The sequence below is a fragment of the Sus scrofa genome, chromosome 9, assembly GCF_000003025.6.
Source record: "Sus scrofa isolate TJ Tabasco breed Duroc chromosome 9, Sscrofa11.1, whole genome shotgun sequence".
Classification (NCBI taxonomy): Eukaryota; Metazoa; Chordata; class Mammalia; order Artiodactyla; family Suidae; genus Sus; species Sus scrofa.
Genome location: NC_010451.4, coordinates 45,306,841 through 45,325,334, shown reverse-complemented (window position 1 = coordinate 45,325,334; position 18,494 = coordinate 45,306,841). Strand labels below are relative to the sequence as shown.

The window sequence follows — 18,494 nt, the reverse complement described above, 5'->3', positions numbered from 1 at the left end:
AGGTTGTCAGAATTCACATCCCAAACACTGTTTTACGTTCGACTCTTTCCTTTTCGATCTTCTTAAAGAACCCTCTGCCTACTCTCATTTTCACTCTCTTTCGTTACATTACATCCTCATTACGTTGCATTCGTTATCTTGCCTTACATACCATTTCAGCAATTGTGTTATATACTTACATATATTTTCACGATCACTTTCATTTTCATCCCAGTTTCCAAGAAAAACTGTTTCCTTTTACAGCTTTAAAAGCCAATGACAGCTACCTATGCACAGACCACCACACACTCGGCGAATTAAGTTCTTGATGTGTGATCCCATTTAAACCTCCTGACATCCCCAGGAGGAATTATTATTCCCATTTTATAGATGAGGAAACCGGAACTTAGAGAAGATGAAAAGTTTGCCAAAGGTCATCGACAAATGTTTGCATGAGGACTTACACCTGGATTGAGGCTGAATTCTCAGTCCTGGGACCTTAAAGTGACATCACACATCTAACGCACTATCATTTTCCATCATCAAAAACTTGAGGCCTCCAACTAGCCACTGCTGCAGTCATCAGAAACCTGACTGGTTTCCCGAGATTATTGCGGTCCTGACGATTTGTTTTTTCAAATGAGAGTTGCAATGTTTATTTCAGGTTCTCTCTCATTTTTCCCGCTTGTCTCTTTTTTGCCACACCTGTAACATGCAGAAGTTCCCAGGCCAGGGATCGAACGGTGCTGCAGCACTTATGAGAGACACAGGGTGAAAACTCAGGAGCCTTAACCTACCCGGCCCTCAGAGAACTCCCCTGACAATTTATTAGAAGAAAAAACACACATCACTCAATTACAGAGCTTTGGGTTCAAGTTATATTCACATCTACGTTCCTATGAATGAAACGAGCCAGGTAACATCTTCCGGTTTCACAGATGAAGAAAGAGATGAGGAAAAGTGCTTTTCCCAAGGTTGCACGGCTAGAAAGAGTGAAGTTGGAATGAGACTGCCTGGGTTCCTGAAATATGCTGCCTCTTCAATAAATAAATGAACAAAATCAATAAATAAACCTTGCAAGAAAATACTGAGGGAGTTGAGCCTGGCACCAATGAGCTTCTTGGCAGAGTGGAGGGGCTCCTGGCTGGATTCCCTGGGCCTGATGTCTAGTCCCAGAATGCCGTGGAGAATGCAAGGCCAAGGATAACTGGGGGGACAGAACCCGTGTCACCGTTCCCAGCTTCCCTGCCTAGGCACTGTAAACTGGCTTCGAAGACAGATTCCAAACTGTGGAGAGGGAGAGCTCTCACCTGCCCCCTTTCCGGGCCAGGGTCGGGCAGTTCTCTCAGCGGGATGCCATGGACTCCTGCTAGATCGGAGCTCTCGGCAGGGGAAAGAAGCCGGCTGTGTGAAGACGTGGGTTCCACAGTCTGCTTCCTCCCAGCCCACGGTCAGACGGGGTTGGAGATGTTACCCCAGCAGCCAGCTTGGTAAATATCCAGCATGGAGGCCACCCCATAGACTGTGTCCCCCTTTCACAGATAGGATAACTGAGGCCCCCTGAGAAGAGGCTGGCCCAAGGTCACACAACTGACCACTGGGAGAACAGAGGTCCCAGCTCAGTGCCCTGTCCTCGAGCTGGACATCAGCAACAAACACAAGTGCTGGTCCCAACTCTCACCGTCTTGGGTGGATGAGGTGTTGCCTGAGCCCAGAGATCACTTGGAGGGCTGAGTTTTGACCCATTCAAACACCTGTGTTCTCTCTGGTACTGTCAGCAAGATGGGGGCAGGGGCAGCAGAGTGAGGTAAGGGCCCCTGGAGATGCCGCTCTGTTTGCTGGAAGGAGGGTGCTTCCAGAGAGACGGGTTCTGGGCCAGAAGCCCCCTTCTAGAGCTCAGCTCCCATTGGGCCCCTGCTCTTTCCTTTCCCCCTGGAAACAGCCCCTGCAGCCAGGTCCTGAAGCCTCCATCCTCCCACCTCCATGCTGCTGGAGGCCCTGACACATGGCTGGCTTAGGCGAGGAGGCCTGGCTCTCTGAGCTGACTTCAGCCCAGTGGCCTCACCACAACTCCAAAAAACCCCATGATTCCCCGCACGAATAATCCTTTGCAATACAGAAAGAGTCCCAAGGAGCAGGAGGCCTCTGTCCTGCCTGTCTCGCCTCTGCCAGAGTCTGCAGGGCCCCGTCTGCAAATCGTGCCAATGCCACCCACGTACCCTGTGCTGGGTTAGTGGGATAGTGTCCTCCCGCCTGGACCCCTGTGGGGCCTGGCTAGCGCTTAGCCCTGCTGGGCTTGCAGGAAAGCCTGGTGCCTCCCTTCTGTCTCCTGGGGCCCCCCCTCTGGGTCCAGGCAGGGTATGGCTGAGATCGAAAGCAGCCCCTCAGCCTGTGTCACTCATTCGAGTGCAGGCTGGAGATCAGTGGCAGGGTGACCAGGTCTGAGTCAAAGCTGCCCACAAGACCACCCGGGGCTTCCACGCAGTCCAGAGGGGCAAGTTCATGGGCAAAGCTCCAGCCAGATGTTCCGAGGTCACCACAGCTGGTCAGGTGCAGGAGTGGCCAATCCTCAGCTGGTTGGTTCCACTGTCCAGCTGGAGCCCCTGAGGGAGTGAGAGAGATTTCTGAGGGGTCCTGTTTCAAGTAGCCCTTGGCCAAGGCTGGTAGAGGCCAGCCTTCCTCAGCCTCCAGGCATGTCCTGAATTTGGGACCGAGGCCATCTGTTGAGGAAGACTCTTCTTCCAGGCCGCTGGCACTGGCTGCCTTCTCCTCTGTGCACTGGGTCTGCTTCAGGTAGCCCCGGAAGGCCTCTGCGGCTGGGTCTTCTGCCGGCATCTCAGGTCCCAGGGGACTAGTGTGGCCCACAGCTGAGCCACCCCGAGCATCCTCAGGCTTCCCCTCAGAGTTCTGGACCAGGCCAATGCCACTGTCATCCTGGTTCCGGCTGTTGCTCCCTGCTGGCAGCTCCCAGCTGGGCTCTGTGCCAGGACTCGGGCTGGGCTCCTGCAAGCAGATCCCGCTGTCAGTACTGCTGCCGCCACCACTGCTGCAGCTGTTCTCTGGCGACAGGGGCGCCTCCGTTCCCAGAGTCTCCTCGGCCTGGGGGTTGGGGGCAGAGAGGAGGAACTGGGGCTCATCCGCCTGCAGGGATGGCTTGGCACTGCCAAATCCACTGTCCGTGCTGCCGTGCAGTTCCGAGTTCCTCAGCTCTGGGGACACCTTGGGGAAGGCCTCCTCGTCAAGGGGGTGGATGATATCCTGAGTCTCCGAGGGGGCAAGCCGGCCGGTGAGGCTGAAGGGACTGGGATCGTTGAAGACCTGAGGAGGAGAGAGCAGAGTGAGAGAGGCAGGAGGGCCACTTGCAGGAAGCCACCCCAGGGTGACCAGGTACACAGGTCCAGGAGGCACTGCTCCGACAGAGGGGGTTACTGCGGAGCCTGGATGAACTGAGGAACCCTTGTTTTTTTTTTTGTTTTGTTTTGTTTTGTTTCAGAATTGAGTTCTCCTCCGATTGCCAATTCTCGGTTTGACTCAGGCCAGATACCGAAGAACCTGTGTTCTCGGAGCTCAGGGAGAATGACAGACAGACAGAGGGACCGCAGGGCAAGGTGACTCGCCTTAGGTGGCTCCATCAGTTGTGCTTCTCAAACCTGAGAGCAGGCTGGACCCCATCGGGATCTAGAAATGTGCTCCCCCCCAGTAGGAAATGTGTTCCGTAATAACCTGCATAGAAATAGCCCATAAATATATAACTAATACATAGCTAAAACCAATTTCACAAAATAGTATTTACTGTTAGAACCTGTGCACCATGATCTATCACCTTCTGTCCTGTCCCATTCTGTTCACTTGTCTTTTTAAATTTTTTTTTTTTTTGGTCTTTTTGCCATTTCTTGGGCTGCTCCCGTGGCATGTGGAGGTTCCCAGGCTAGGGGTCGAATCGGAGCTGTAGCCGCTGGCCTATGCCACAGCCACAGCAACGCGGGATCCGAGCCACGTCTGCAACTTACACCACAGCTCACGCAACGCCGGATCCTTAACCCACTGAGCAAGGCCAGGGATCGAACCCGCAACCTCGTGGTTCCTAGTCGGATTTGTTAACCCTTGAGCCACGATGGGAACTCCCACTTTGTCTTTTAAAATGCCTGATGTGAGACACCAAGTTCATTTCTCCACTCCCTGAGTGTGACCCATACAACACAGCATGGCTGCAGCATGAGACAGCACAACAAGCACAGAACTAGCAGTGGAGGAGGCCCTGCTCCCCATTAACTGTCAACAGTCCCAGGGAAGTTGGCACCCCTCTCCTCCTTGCTCTTCTGCACCAGCCACACTGGTGTTCCTTCTGCTCCAGAACACATCAGTGCAGCACCGTTGCAGGGCCTTTGCACAGGCTGCTTCTTCTGGCTAGAATACTCTTTTCTTAGCCTTTGTATGGCTATATCCTTATTATTCAGGTTTGGCTCAGATATCCTCTCCTTAGAGAGGCTCTCCCAATCACCCCTGCTAAAGCAGTGCTCTAGACACTCTCTTCCCATCAGCCTAGTTTATTTTTTCCTAGCACTTAGTTTCAGGAGTTATTTTTGTTTGTCTTCTGTGCCCCCATGTGCACATATACATATATTCACTTCCCACCCCCAACAGGAGAGAAGCTTCTGGAGGGCAGGAGCCATCTGGTCTTGTTGGCCACTTTGTTCCCAGAGCTTAAACTGAGCTGGCACAAGGTAAGCACTCCTAAGGTTTGTTGACAGACTTAACTGACTCACTGTTGCACATGAGTCCTGATTCCCTTTGGACGTGATGATTCTAAGGCAGCTCTTACTGGTTCACTTTCTATTGATATCACATAGGTTGTGATTATGTATCTTGGAACCAGACTTCCTGGGTTCAAATCCCAGCTCTGCCTCTTATCAGCTGTGTCACCTTGGCCGAATTACCTATCCTCTCTGTCCTTTAGCGCCTCCTCCTTAAAATAGAAATGATGACAGTACCGCCTCCTCGTGTTGTGGTTCATGCACGTAATGTACTTAGAACAGTGCCTGGTACAGAGAAAGCACTCAGACACACTTGGTGAGTTGAATTTTACTCTCCAATCATTCTCTAAAGAATAACCATTATTTCTATTTCCTAGAGGAGAAAACTGAACTTTAGAGAAGTTAAATGATTTGCCTGCAGTCACACAGCAGCAAAGAACAAACCTGGGACTGGTCCTTAACTGTCCTAATGTGTAACCCCCACTTGTTCAATAATGCTTCCTTTGATACATTTTTTAAAATAATTCAACGGATTTTACTCTATTTATAGTTATACAGATATACATACTATTGAAAAATCAAAGCAGCTAATGGATGAGAAGAAGCCAGTGCCTGTGAAAGTCCTTGTGCACAATTACGTATAGAGTTAATTATGACCATGATCATCAGAGGAAAGAAACTGAGCTGGATTTATCCTGAGGAGGAGAAAACTCCCACGGACAACTCAGTTCTGTAATCCAAACATACAGAAGCAAGCAAAACCCTCAGAGGCTGCTTATCATCTCGTCTATGTCTATTTCACTGGCCTGCATTAAAGTTAATAGTTCATATGTGGGCCGCCCCACCAGACAGGAATCAAGCCCTTTGGGGCCAGTGGCCACACTACTCAGCTGCTTTCCACACAACAGTTTGCATGTTGTAGGGGCTTAGTGACGGCAGCTCAGTTGCCACCTCACTCTTCCAGATACCTTTCCTCCAGCCCAAGCAAGACTCTCCCATCCAGAGTACCAGGACCAGCCCTCTCCCACCCCCTCTGCTTGCTTGCTTGCTTTCTTTATTTTTTTTAGGGCCACACCCATGGCATATGGAAGTTCCCAGGCTAGGGGTTGAATTGGAGCTGCAGCTGTTGGCCTATGCCGCAGTCACAGCAATGCCAGATCTGAGGCTTGTCTGTGACCTACACCACAGCTCATGGCAATGCCGGATCCTTAACCCATTGAGCGAGGCCAGGGATTGAACCCTCATCCTCATGGATCCTAGACGGGTTTGTTAGCTGCTGAGCCACGATGGGAACTACCCCCCCTTCTTGTTACCGACCCCTGAGGGTAGGCCCTGGGGTGCACTCACCAGGCAGCCCCACCCCTCACCTCTCCCCTGCATCCCCATCCTGGGAGTTCTTATTCAAAATCATTTCAGAGGGTCTTTGTCTCTCCCCTTTATTTATTTACTTACTTACCTACTTATTTATTTACATTTATTTTTGCTTTTTTTTTTTAGGGCTGTATCTGTGGCATATGGAAGTTCCTAGGCTAGGGGTTGAATCGGAGCTGCAGCTGCCAGCCCACGCCACAGCCACAGCAACACAAGATTGGAGCTGTATCTGTGACCTACACCACAGCTCATAGCAACTCTGGATCCTTAACCCACCAGTGAGGCCAGGGATTGAACCAGCGTCCTCATGGATACTAGTCAGGTTTGTTGCTGCTGAGCCACAATGGGAACTCCTCTCTCATTTTTCCTGGAGATCCTGGGGTCTCTGTGGAGGGACTCCTTCCAGCTGTGAGCTTCCCTGGGCCCCTACTCCCTGACAGAGCTCACCCTTCCTGCCAAGTCCTGGACCAGCACAGGAATGTCAGCTGTGGGGCCATCTTTGGTCCAGTCTGAATCTCGGGCCATGGATGGGCTGAGGTTTGGAAATGCTGCTCAATGTCGCAAACTGCATTTAGGAAGCTGGCTGAATAAACGCAGTATTCGTCAGCCCTGGGTGGTAAAAGGAGACCCTCTAGGATGGGCCGGAGGTGCTGGCCTTCTCTGAGAAGCCCTCCTCAGCATCACCTCTCCACTCTGCTCCCTCCCACCCTGACACCAGCCCTCTGTCGTCCTCTCCCAGAGCACCCATCACCAGCCTCTAGGGTTGGGAAAAGCTGGGCTCTGGCCCTGACTCTTCCTGGCTGTGGGCTCCCCTGCACGGAACAGTCTCTCTAAGCCTCAGTCTCCTTGGTTGCAAAGTGAAGATAATAACTGTACCTGACTCCAAGGGGCTGGTCCACAGCCAATTATTAGCTAACAGTGAAAGAATGATGTGGGGGTGTGTGCAATGACTCCGTACCCAGTGTCTTATCTGGACCACTAGAAGGCAACATTCTTGGCACTGAGCTTGGCAAGCAAAGTCCTCCCTCCACCCCCAAGCTGCCTCTGAGAATGTCAGGAGGGCAGTCCCTGACTCCCACAGAGTCCTGGGGGGGGCCAGGAAGGATGTAGCAGTGGCTTCTCTGTGAGACTCACCAGGACGGTGGGCAGCTTCCCCCGGCGCCGCACGTACAGCTGGAGGGCCAGGCAGTAGGCCAGGGCTCCGTACAGCAGCAGGACAAAGGTGAAGAAGATGCTGAGGTTGGTCACAGTGAAATCTGCAGGCCCAGAGAGACGGGTTTGTCTCTGTGATCTGTGGTCCATGGAGTGGCGGTCCCCAGGGATCCCATGGCCACTCTCAGGAGCCTCTCAGTGAGTGACTGAGTGACCCCAATCCCCCAGGCAACACGGAGGCCACAACTCTGAGGCCATGTCTGGGTTCTTGGGAATCCCTGCTGGCCTTCCTTCCCTGAAGGATTCCCTCGCTAGACACACGAGAGAGCTTCCAGCTCTCTGCACATACCTCACACAATGGCATATAGAGCAGTGAGCCAGGATGATAAAACAGGTAAGATGGGAGGTCCTGGGAGCAGCCAGACCTGGGTTCAAATCCCAGATCCGCCACTTATGAGCTGGGAGGCTATGGACAAATGACTCAGCCTCTCTGGGCCTCGGTTTTACCAGCTATAAAATGGGCACAATGATGGTGCCTGCCTCATAGATGGTCAGGAAGTAGGCAGTACCTCTCAGCTACCAAGCCCTTTGTGACAGTCACCCCTCGTCTGTGGTTTTGCTTTCCGCAGTTTGAGTTACCTGCCCCAAAATAGCAAATGGAAGAACTCCAGAAATAATTCATACGTGAAACTGTGTTCCATCCTGTGTAGCGTGATGAAATCTCCCACTGTCCCGCTGTGTCTACCCGCCTCTGCCCGGGACGTGAATCATCCCTTTGTCCAGCGGATCCTGCCCCTGAGTCACTTAGTGGCTATCTCAGTTATCAGATGGACCGTCGTGATATCTGATGCTTCTGTTCAAGTAAACTTTATTTCACTTCTTAATGGTCCCAACGTGTTATGAATAGCGATGTTGGCCATTTGGACATTTTCTTAAAATTCTCTTTAATTTATATATTAAACTTTATCATAGGTACATACGCATAGGAAAAAACAGAATATATCTATGCTTTCACACATTCACTGGGGATCTTGGAACGTAGGCCCCTCTGATTGGGGAAGGGGACAACTGTACTTATATGGCATCTGATCCTTATAACAACCATAGGAGGCAAATACTATTATCGTCCCTATTTTTATAGATTAGCATCTTGAGGCCCAGAAAGGTTAAGTTGCCCAATGAGATATATTTCATAAGAGGTAAAGTGGCTGACATTTGAACCCAGACCTATACACAAATCTATTGCCATAACAGTGAGTGAATGCTAAAAATCTTTTTTTTTTTTTTAAATGGCCACACCTGTGGCATATGGGGATTGAATCAGAACCACAGCTGCATCCTGTGCCACAGCTTCTGTGGCAATGCAGGATCCTTTAACCCACTGTGCAGGGCAGGGGATTGAACTGGCACTTCTGGAGAGACCTGAGCCTCTGCGGCCGGATTCTTAACCTACGGCACCACAGCAGGAACTCCTGAAAATGCTTTTAAGGCCTCCTGGCACATGGATAGTGCTTTACTCTGCTTCAAGGTGAGTGAGGCTTTAACAACAATGAGCTTGTGAGTGTCTGCCATAAACTGAAACATACTGTAGAAATGGAAGGAATTCCTCTGGTCTTTGCTGGACGCTGCCCACATTGTGAGGGCACTCCCATGATTCTCTGGGCACTTGATAGACACTGTGCTAAGTTGCTAGATGCAGCTTTTGCCGGGTACACTCCTTCCTGTAAGATCCTTGTGGCCAGGACCACAGCCTTCACCAACCATATCCCTTTCCCTCCCTCCCCTTCCCAGCACTCGACTGAGAGCCTGGCCTGGTATTTGTTGATTTTTGCAGCTATGGAGAGGAGTCAGCTCAGTTCTGCTTCCTCTCAAGGTGGGGGAGGGTAGTTCTGAGAAGCCTTTGGTGCCCTCAGCTCCAAAAAAAAAAAGAGAGCAGAGGAATGTAAGAAACAGGAACCACCACAGCTGACTGGGAGTAGGGCCTGGAGTGGGGTGGGGGTGGGGTCCTAGGAGCGCAGCTGGGCTCCAGTGAAAGTGCCTGCGGGACTGGGAGATCTGGATCTGTGGCCATACCCTGGAAGTTGCTCATAGGTACTGAGCCTCAGTTTCCTCACCTTTAAAATGGGCACAAAAGGATGGAGAGCTATGTGCGCCTAGCACAATGCCCTGTGTCATCAGCAAGCAGCCCTCAAGACAGGTGCTTTTTGGGGGTGAGCAGCCCTTCCTGCCTCCCTCCCACCCAGACAGCAGCCCTGCCGAGACTCACACTGGGGGGCGAGCACGATGCACTCCTCCTTGGACCAGACCTTCTTGTTCGTTCGGGAGATGATGGACGGCTTCACCCTGACACACAATTCTCCCAGCCCTCTCAGGATGGGGAGGCTGAAGTTTTCATGTTGTACCTTCTCTTTGAACTGAAACGAACACAGCCATCACAATGAACACAATGTTAATGCCTTGGTCCCTGGCATGGGAAGCGGGAGCTGGAGGGGCCTTTAGAGATGCTCCAGGCCCACCCGTTCAATGCCCTTTTTTTTCTAAGATAACAAACCCTGAGTTATCAGCGCAGCCTAAGATCTCTGTGGTCACTATGATTTATTTTGTACTAAAAGAGAAAAGGAGGGGGTTTATAGATATGGAGGACCTTCCCAGAAGAGGGGCTGGACTCAACTGTAGTGGCAGGGAAAGAGGGGGGAGTTTGCAGAATCCAGATCCCCCCACTTAGGGGGGTGTGCTGGGCATTTACGTTGCTTCTTGGAGCCTCACTTCCCCACCTATAAAATGGAACAACACTTCTACCAGCAAGGGGATTGGAAACAATTGTTATAAAATGTTTCCTGTGCTGCCCTACACCTAGTAGGCACTGTCTTCCCTGCCACCTGGCAGAAACACAGGTTTGCAGGCTGAGGCCATCTCCTCTCCCCTCCCAACCTCTCTCGACTCTGTGGGAAGAGGTCCCCAGGGGTGCACAAAAAAAGCACTTCCAGCCCAGGGGACGGGGAGGCGTGGCCCTGGGAAATCCCATACCTTATAGGGTCCTGGTACCTTGCGAACCTCAATCTCATACTCCCGGAAGTCGTGGAAGATGGTCTCATATGTATCACCTGCGGGGGCAATCTTGGGCCTGGGGGGCTTGATCGTTCCCAGGATGATGCCGTTGTGCACCTCGAGCGTCACGCTGTCAACCGTCAGAGTCACTGAGTGGAGAGACAGAACCATGAGGCCTGCAGGCTGGGGAGGGCCTGGGCGCCCCATCCATGCCTGGCCTCCAGGGTCAAGCTTTATCCACCCTGAAACCTGGACCACAGGTTTCCCAACCTAGCAGAGCCTAAGGATTTCCGGGGAGCAGGTTAAAAACACAGATGCCTGGGCCCACACGAGGCAGAGTGAACCTGAATTTTAGAAGCTGGGCCCTGGAAATAACTATTTTAAACACACTCCTCAGGTACTGGTTCTGCAGCCAGTGGAGGAGTGGCCTGTGGGCCGCCGTTTGGGAGCCAGTGACCTCCAAGAGCATTGTTCTGATCCTGCGTTCTGCAGAGCAGGCCTGCCCCACGAATAAAGCTGATCAGTCCTGATCTGCAAAATCAGAGAATCCCAGCAAGTTTGGGGCTTAGCCTTGCCTTCAGTCTCTGCAGAGAGAAACTCCCAACGTTGCTTCAGGAGCACCTCCCTGCTCCAAAGCCTCACACCCTGACTGCCGAGTTTCAGTCCTAAAGTGGGGAGGATCTGGTCCAAATTCTGCCTACTGCTTGCTGTCCTATGCTGAGCGCTTAGGGATTCACTTCCTCTCATAGAACCCTAAAAGTGCATAGACTGACCTCGTGATTATGCACCCCCAACTCACCCCAAGACTTCTCTTCTGGAGGATAAACAACTCCAGTTCCCTTTTAATTTTTTTTTTTTTTTTTTTTTTTTTTTTTTGCTTTTTACAGCCGCATCCATGGCATATGGAGGTTCCCAGGCCAGGGGTCGAATCGGAGCTGTAGCTATAGCTGCCAGCCTATACCACAGCCACAGCAACAGAGGGTCTGAGCTGAATCTTTGACCTGCACCACAGCTGACGGCATAGCCAGATACTTAACCCACTGAGCGAGGCCAGGGATTGAACCCGTGTCCTTATGGATGCCAGTCATATTCATTAACTGCTGAGCCACGATGGAAACTCCCCCTTTTAAATCTTGAACGACTTGGCTATTTTCATCTAAACCTGCAAAATCCTGATTCAAGCTTGTTTGGGCAACTAGGTCTCCGGCCAGGAAGCCTGGCAGACATGGCAAGCTATGGGAACAGAGAGATAAGTTCCAGACTAGAGCTTCTGGCTGGAAGAGACCATGTTCTAGGCCCAGAGGAGGAGAAGCACCTTCATCCACAGAGAAGCGGGTGTTGGAAGAGGTCCAGTTGGAGTGCTGGCTTTTGTCCACGGCCCGGACTCTGGCTCGGTAACCATTGCTATGATACAGATCCAGGGTCTCCATGGTGAGATCACAGGACAGCATTAGGGTCTGGCTACAATGGGGGATGGGCTTCCAGGGCTTATCTCCATACCTGGGGAGGTATTAGGGGAAGTATTAGGAGGGGAACTTATGCTCAGACATACCTCCTTCAGGAGGGAAGCAAGAGGCCAGGGGAGAGCTCTTATGGTACAGCACTCAGGGTATTCCCTCTAGCCCAGGGCATCCCAATTGTTGGCATAGCCTATGCAATGTATCTAAACTGAATTATGGTACCAGATAAAGTTACAGACAGGAATGAAGTTTACTTATCATCCATAACCATGGGTAACCAATACATGATTTAATACCCCTTTGAAAAAACAAAAAAGGGGTCCTCGTTCCTTATATTGGAACATGAGTAGCTCACATCCCAGCTCCTCCAGGAAGATTTGCGACCCCCTGCAACACAGCCCATTTCCTCCCTTCTCCCAGCTTCATCTGCAGTCCTCAGGGTTTCCTTGTTCTCCAACTGTTTATGGATGCTTTTTTCCTGTTTTCCCAATAAGATGGAAAAATCTTGAGGGTAAAGGCAACACCTTGGCTTTCTCACCCCAGAGCTCCCAGCACACTGCTCAGGACATACGAGACTCAATCAGTACTTGTCAACTGATGGGTATGTGCCAGGGTCCTTCCTGGTGGCACTTCAGTAACAAGCGGGTAGAAGGGGCTGGACTCACCCACTCCCTCACCCACCTCTCTCCTTTCCCCATCGTCCCCTCTGCTTACCTCTGGAGCTCCACTTCATAGTAGGTACTTTCAGACTGATTCGGGCTGGGTGTCCAATGGAGGACGTGGTGGAAAAATTCTGCTTCAAACCACACAGATGGAGGCTTGGGCAGTTCTGTCCGCAGGGAGAAGAGTGTCAGTACTGGAGCCAGCAGAGCCCACTCCCTCCCTCAGGGAGGAGTTGATGATGATGGCAAGCATTCTCATAGCTCCCCTTTACTGAGCACTTGACCTTGAGCTAAGCACTCAGCTAAGGACTTTACATATATTGTCTCATTTAATTATTACAATAGTCCTACTAGGAAGACATTGATCACCCCAATTTTACCAGAGAAGAAATGAAGGCTCAGAGGGTCAAGTGACTTGCCCAGGCCCAATGGGGATAGTAAGGGGTAAAGTGGGCCCTTGAAGCCAAAGGTGTCTGATCCCAGAGCTAGTGCATGTCCTTTAATCACTGTCCTGTGCTGTCTGTGGTCAGAAGCAGAAGTGCTGCTGGGTGAGGAGAGCCAAGCAAGGTAAGATACATCCCAGGCAAGAGGGCAGGGGCTAAGGGCTAAGGCAGGCTCACCATGAGCTCTCAGATGAGAGAGTCCCTGGCTCTGCCCAATGCCTGTGTCTGATCCAGCCCCACACCTGGCCCCATCCTGGCCTCAGCCCCTGCCCTAACCCCAGGCCCTCTTCTCTGGAGTTCTTTGGGTACACAGATACCCTGTGTCTTGGCATCTATCTGTTGCTCTTCACGGAACCCCAAGCTGAGGGCTTGCCCCATTCGCCAGCTTTGAGGAGGGCTTTACCAGAGCCAGATGCCCAGCCGCAGGGCATGTGAGGACAGGCAGTCCTGGTTCTAGACTGGGCTGAGGATGTTCCTGCAAAGAGCTGACACCCTTGGCTCCAAGGTGAGATACTAAATACCAATGCCCACCTCCATCTCCTGTCTTCCCCTCCCACCCCCACACCATTCCCCACGGGAAGTTCTAACTTCAAGAACCTCAAACTAGTACTTGCCAGTGTGACTTGGGACATTATTTAACCTCGCTGAACCTGTGCTCTCATTTTAAGAATGTGTGATAAGTACATCTACTTTAAGAGTCTTGCCGATCAAGTGCAATGAAGGTCTAGGCCAATACCCACAGTCAGTTCTTCTTCTCTCCTCCCTGATCCCTTACTGTCTCTTCATCTGACAGTGATTCCCAGGCTTCCCTTGTACTCCAGCTTCTCATCTTTCTAATAATGCTTGCTTTTTTTTTTTTTCTGTCATTCTCACTTAGTAAGCACATCTGTTCCTGTCCCTTGCTTTCTTTCCTGTACTGTCTTTGATCTTCAAGTCTATGTCTCGATTTCAAAACACTAGATGGAAAGTGAAAAAATGCAGTGGGTCTTTGTGGTGTTTGGGCTGCATGTCCCCGACTCCAGCTCTCGGTCATGTGACTGGTGACCACATATCTTACTTTGTATTCTGGCGTCACTGTAGAAGTGCTTTCAGGCCCTGCTCTCCCTGCCTCTGCTCCTGGTCCCTCCAACTCCCCACCCTTTCATTCTCTTTCTCTCTCTCCAGGGTTTGCTCTTCTCAGTTGCAGAAACTTTCTGGCTGGGTTAGGACAGCTAAGGGGTAGCAGTAGGGAGGAGGGAGGCAGATGTCAGGGCCAGAGCATTAGAGGCTAAAGAAGGAGAATGGATGATCCGATGGAGGTGACAGGGATAGTGGGAGATAAGAGCTGAGATGGGGGTGAGATGGCATGGAGCAGCAAGGGGTTAATCAGAGAGCTAAGGGAAGGTAAACTCAGGCTGAATCAAAGTAATTCCCCAGAGGGAGAAACGGTCCCAGCATTTTAAGCAGAAAAAAGTCGAGGATAAATTTATGACTCACAGGGAGGTGGGTGGACGGTGGTGGTGGTGGGGTTATTTAACTTCTCTACCTACACTTCCCCACTCCCCCATCAATCTCAGCCTCTTCCACTTCCACAACGGGCGAGCCTGAGACCCAGGCTGGCCAGAATGAGGGAGATCAGGGGAGGCGGGAGAAAATGGGAGCCCCTCTCCGGCAAGGGCCAGCCAGACGGGGTTCTCCGTGGTACACAGAACTTCAACGTAGGGGTGACTGACGACGGGTGGGAGAAGGAGCGTGGCGGGCGCAGAGAGGGCAGGGCCGGGCTAGACCCTGGATCCTTACCGTGCGCGCAGGAGCCTAGAAGCAGGCACAGGAACATCGCCAGCGGCACTACCAGGAGCGGCAGCATCCTGAGAGCGCCTCATCCTCCGGAGCGGGAGCAGAAGCCGGAGCCGGGATGCGCGCCTCCTGCCGCTGCTCTGCTGAGCTGAGACTGAAAGCTCGGGTCACCAGCCCCGCCCGCCCCCCGCGGGGCTGACGTCAGAAGGGCGGGGCCTCGAGAGCCACGCCCACGAGCCGCGGCGTCCGGGAGCCAGAGCAGCAGCCGAGCGAGGACAACTCAGGCCAGTGGAGAGGAAACAGGGGCAGGGCGGGTGCCTGCTGTCCTGGGGCGGGTGCGGGACAACGCTCACCCCCTGGGAACGACCAGTGCCAGCGGGCGAAAGCAGTCTGGGTAGCCCGGAGGGGTGTGTGTGTGTGTTGAGCGCAGGGGGTTCGGGACTGCCTTGCCCCTGTGGGCGCAGAAAGTGGGGTGAGGGTGTCAGAACAGACGGTAAGGTAAGGACAAGTAGGTTTAGGATCCATGGCCGCTTGGAGTTGGGGAAGGAGATTATCCCAGGCGCTCGGCGAAGTGTGAGAGGACACATGTGAGTTTTGGTGTTGCCAGAGTATTTGGTATAGAGCTCTGAGCTAAACCAGCAGTAAAATAGGCAGTCCTCTACCTGCTTAATGTTCTGGAAGGGGCGCCTATGACATCTTCCAGCCTTTTTTGGTTTCTCTCATTTGCCTGAAATCCCATGTTTAGAGCTTTTTTTTTTTTTCCTTGCTGGGTAATAGCACTCAGGGAAAACTGGGTAAACCTCAGCAGTCACTCATCACCTCTGTCAACTGGCTCAGCTTGACTTCACTCCAGGTGCACCCAGGAGATATCAGGAGATATCAGGGCACCCAGACAAACTGCTGCTTCACCTTTGTTGGGTGGTGACATGATTCAGACTGTGTATATGGGGAAGCCTCCCAGTCCCATCCTGTGTCTGAGGGTCTACAGTGGAACTAGAAAGACCTTGTTTTTTGATGGTGGTGGGTGAAGGTTAGGGATACACCAGCTGCATGGATAGTGGGGAAGTATATGCAAACCCAGCAGGATGCATGGTCAGTCGTGGCCACCCTCAGTGGTCAGCTCTTGTTGCCACACTCTCACCCTGGCCCAGAGGAAGAGTCCCAGGGTTTTTAATGCATGAGGATACTTTTTTGCATCCTCTGTTGCTCATCTGAGAGATTAAGAGGTAGCAAATTGCTCAGAAGTACCCAGGCATGACCCAGGGTGTGGCTACTCTCTGAAATGACTTTTTAGTTCCCTTTGACCTTTATAAGGAGGCGTACACTGCACTGTATCTGAATTTGTCTTTACTTCTAGTTTAATGTTGAGTTGTGTTTACAAGTCTATACTGCCTTACCATTTTTTAAACTATTTTAATTAATTTTTATTTTTGTCCTTTTTTAGGGCCGCACTCGTGGCATATGGAGGTTCCCAGACTAGGGGTTGAATCAGAGCTGTGCTGCTGGCCTACGCCACAGCCACAGCGGCACCAGATCCAGCTGTGTCTGTGACCTACATCGCAACTCACAGCAATACTGGATCCTTAACCCACCGAGCGAGGCCAGGGGTTGAAACCACCTCCTTGTGGATACTAGTCAGATTTGTTTCTGCTGAGCCACAGTGGGAACTCCTGACTTACCAATTTGAAGAAGGGTCAGGATCCTTAATTTATTCATAGGACATACATTTACTGTAAATCATTATGAGCTTGGGGATATTATGTGCCTGCACATTATTGAGGCTGGGGATGAAATGGTGATGAATACAAGGCCCCTTCCCTCAAGAAATGCACACTCAGCTAGACAGAGAAAGTGAACAGAGACTTTTAACATGTTGTGGTAAGTGCTCTGGGAAGGGAAGTACAGGCTAACGCAGGGACAGGAAACATGGGGTCAAGGATAAAGAAGGCTTCCTGGGGAAGGTGACATCAAGCTGAGACCTGAGGAGTGAATAGGAGGTAGCTGGGTGAAGAGTGGATAGGGAGAGTGTTCCAGACTGAGGGAAGTATATGTTTAGACATGAGGGAATCTATTTTTTGAAGAACCCTGTAAAGTGGCGAAATCAGCACTCCTGTATTAGAAGAGAAAACCACCATGGCTGACATAGGTGACTGTTTTGCTAAGGGCAGAGTCAGCATTTGGATGTGGCCTATTCTAGTGTATCTTTAAAAGAAAGCACCTAGAACAGGAGCTTTGTCACATCTATGATTACCATCTCTCTTTTTTTTTTAAAAAAGAAATTAATACATTGTTTTGGTTTGTATGCAGTTATTCATTCTTAGTGTTCTGAAAAGTCCACCTAAGGTTCAGTGGTTTCTAGTATTCATACCAGTATCAGGATAAGTAATAGGAGGAAGTAATTATAACAGTATCTTTTGTTTATTAAACTTTTGCTGTGTATCAGTCATTGTGCTAAATGCTTAAATATTGTAGCGGAGACCTGCTAGATGGTGAGCAATTCTATTTCCTTTTCCTGGGTACCCAGGACAACCGTATTTCCCAGCTTGTCTTGCAATTATGTGGAGTATGTGACTGGGTTTTAGCCAAAGTGAAGTTGAATTGCTGGGTGCCACTTCCCGCCCAGCCTCTGACTCTGTCTTTGCTATTCTGTCAGCCAGTGGAGGGAGCCCCGTGTAGGACTCCACGGGGATGGAAGGAGCCGGGGACCCTGAATCACCTCTTAGAGAGGAGCTATGCAGGAGAGACACCCAATCTGCATCAACTTATGACTTGAGTGAAGAGAACTCTTTTTTTGGAGGGAGGCAGCTACTCGAGGTGTATGAAAGTTCCCGGGGCCAGGAAGTGAATCCCGCTGCAGCCACAGCCGATACCACAGCTGTGGCAGTGCCAGATCCTCAATCCACTGCACCATGAGGGAACTCGGAGGAGGGAACTCTTGTTGTATCTAGCCTCTGAGATTTGGGAATTTTTGTTATAGCAGCTGTGCTAACCACCCTGATTAGCATGCAAACAATGTCTCATTTAACCTTATTATTACCCTGGTGAGATTGATATAATTATTAATGTTTTATGATTATGGGGGAGTGAGGTTGGGGCCTACATCACTTGTCTGCATCACTCAGCCAGTGAATGGCAGAGCTAAAATTGTAGCTCAGGTCTGTTGGACTTCAGAGCTCATGCTTTTACTACCCTATAAACAATGCCCTTTCCCATCTTGGAAGAGATCTTGGAAAGATAAGTGTCTAATGAGTTGAGCCAGTGGGAGTTGGAGAGGAGGAACAGTTCAGGGCCAAGTTTGCGGAAAGAGGGAGGGTGGGAGCAGAGGACATGTGGGCAGGGCTAGGTAGACACTTGCCCCCATGGCCACACTGGGAAATTTTTAGGACAAATTTTGAGCTTTGGATGGTTCCCTTTTCACTCTACTTCATCTTGGTCTTCAGATGATGCTTCTGCTGGGACATCACAGTGGGGTAGGGTGGGCATCTGAGCAGTAGGAAATCCAGCTGCTCGACTGTGGTAACAGACACGGCTTGCAGTTTCTGTCTCTGGTGGTGATTAGGGAAGTTCCAGACCTTGTGATCACTGTGTCAGTTACACACACAACAGGGAGAGAGACCTCAGCAGCACCAATCCTGAGAAGAAATCAGAGAAAAGGAAGCTACCTAGGGCCACTTGGTAGTCATTGGGTCAAGGAGAACGATGGATGTAAGGGGAAGGAGCCACCAAGAGCCAGCCCAGCTCCAGAGGAGCCTTCGTGCCGTTGGTTACATAACCTAATTAGCATCCACGTGCCTTCACTGTCTGCCTGCCTCTTTCCTGGCTGAGAATAAAAGAGCTTGGAAGGCACAG

General features: G+C 51.1%; 1 protein-coding gene across 2 annotated transcripts; it reads right to left on the bottom strand.

Moving 5' to 3' along the window:
* IL10RA (interleukin 10 receptor subunit alpha) lies at window positions 778-14,808 on the bottom strand. Of its 2 annotated transcripts, XM_005656637.3 has the most exons (7): window positions 14,649-14,808; window positions 12,479-12,593; window positions 11,620-11,804; window positions 10,284-10,453; window positions 9,523-9,670; window positions 7,239-7,360; window positions 778-3,297 (listed from the first exon to the last, which is right to left on the bottom strand). In XM_005656637.3, the coding sequence occupies exons 1-7, from the start codon at window positions 14,713-14,715 to the stop codon at window positions 2,374-2,376; spliced, it is 1,731 nt and encodes a 576-aa protein (XP_005656694.1). In that variant the 5' UTR covers window positions 14,716-14,808; the 3' UTR covers window positions 778-2,373. The 2 variants fall into 2 exon arrangements, with proteins under 2 accessions (XP_005656694.1, XP_020918566.1); XM_021062907.1 differs by lacking the exons at window positions 11,620-11,804; window positions 12,479-12,593; window positions 14,649-14,808 and adding an exon at window positions 10,880-11,173.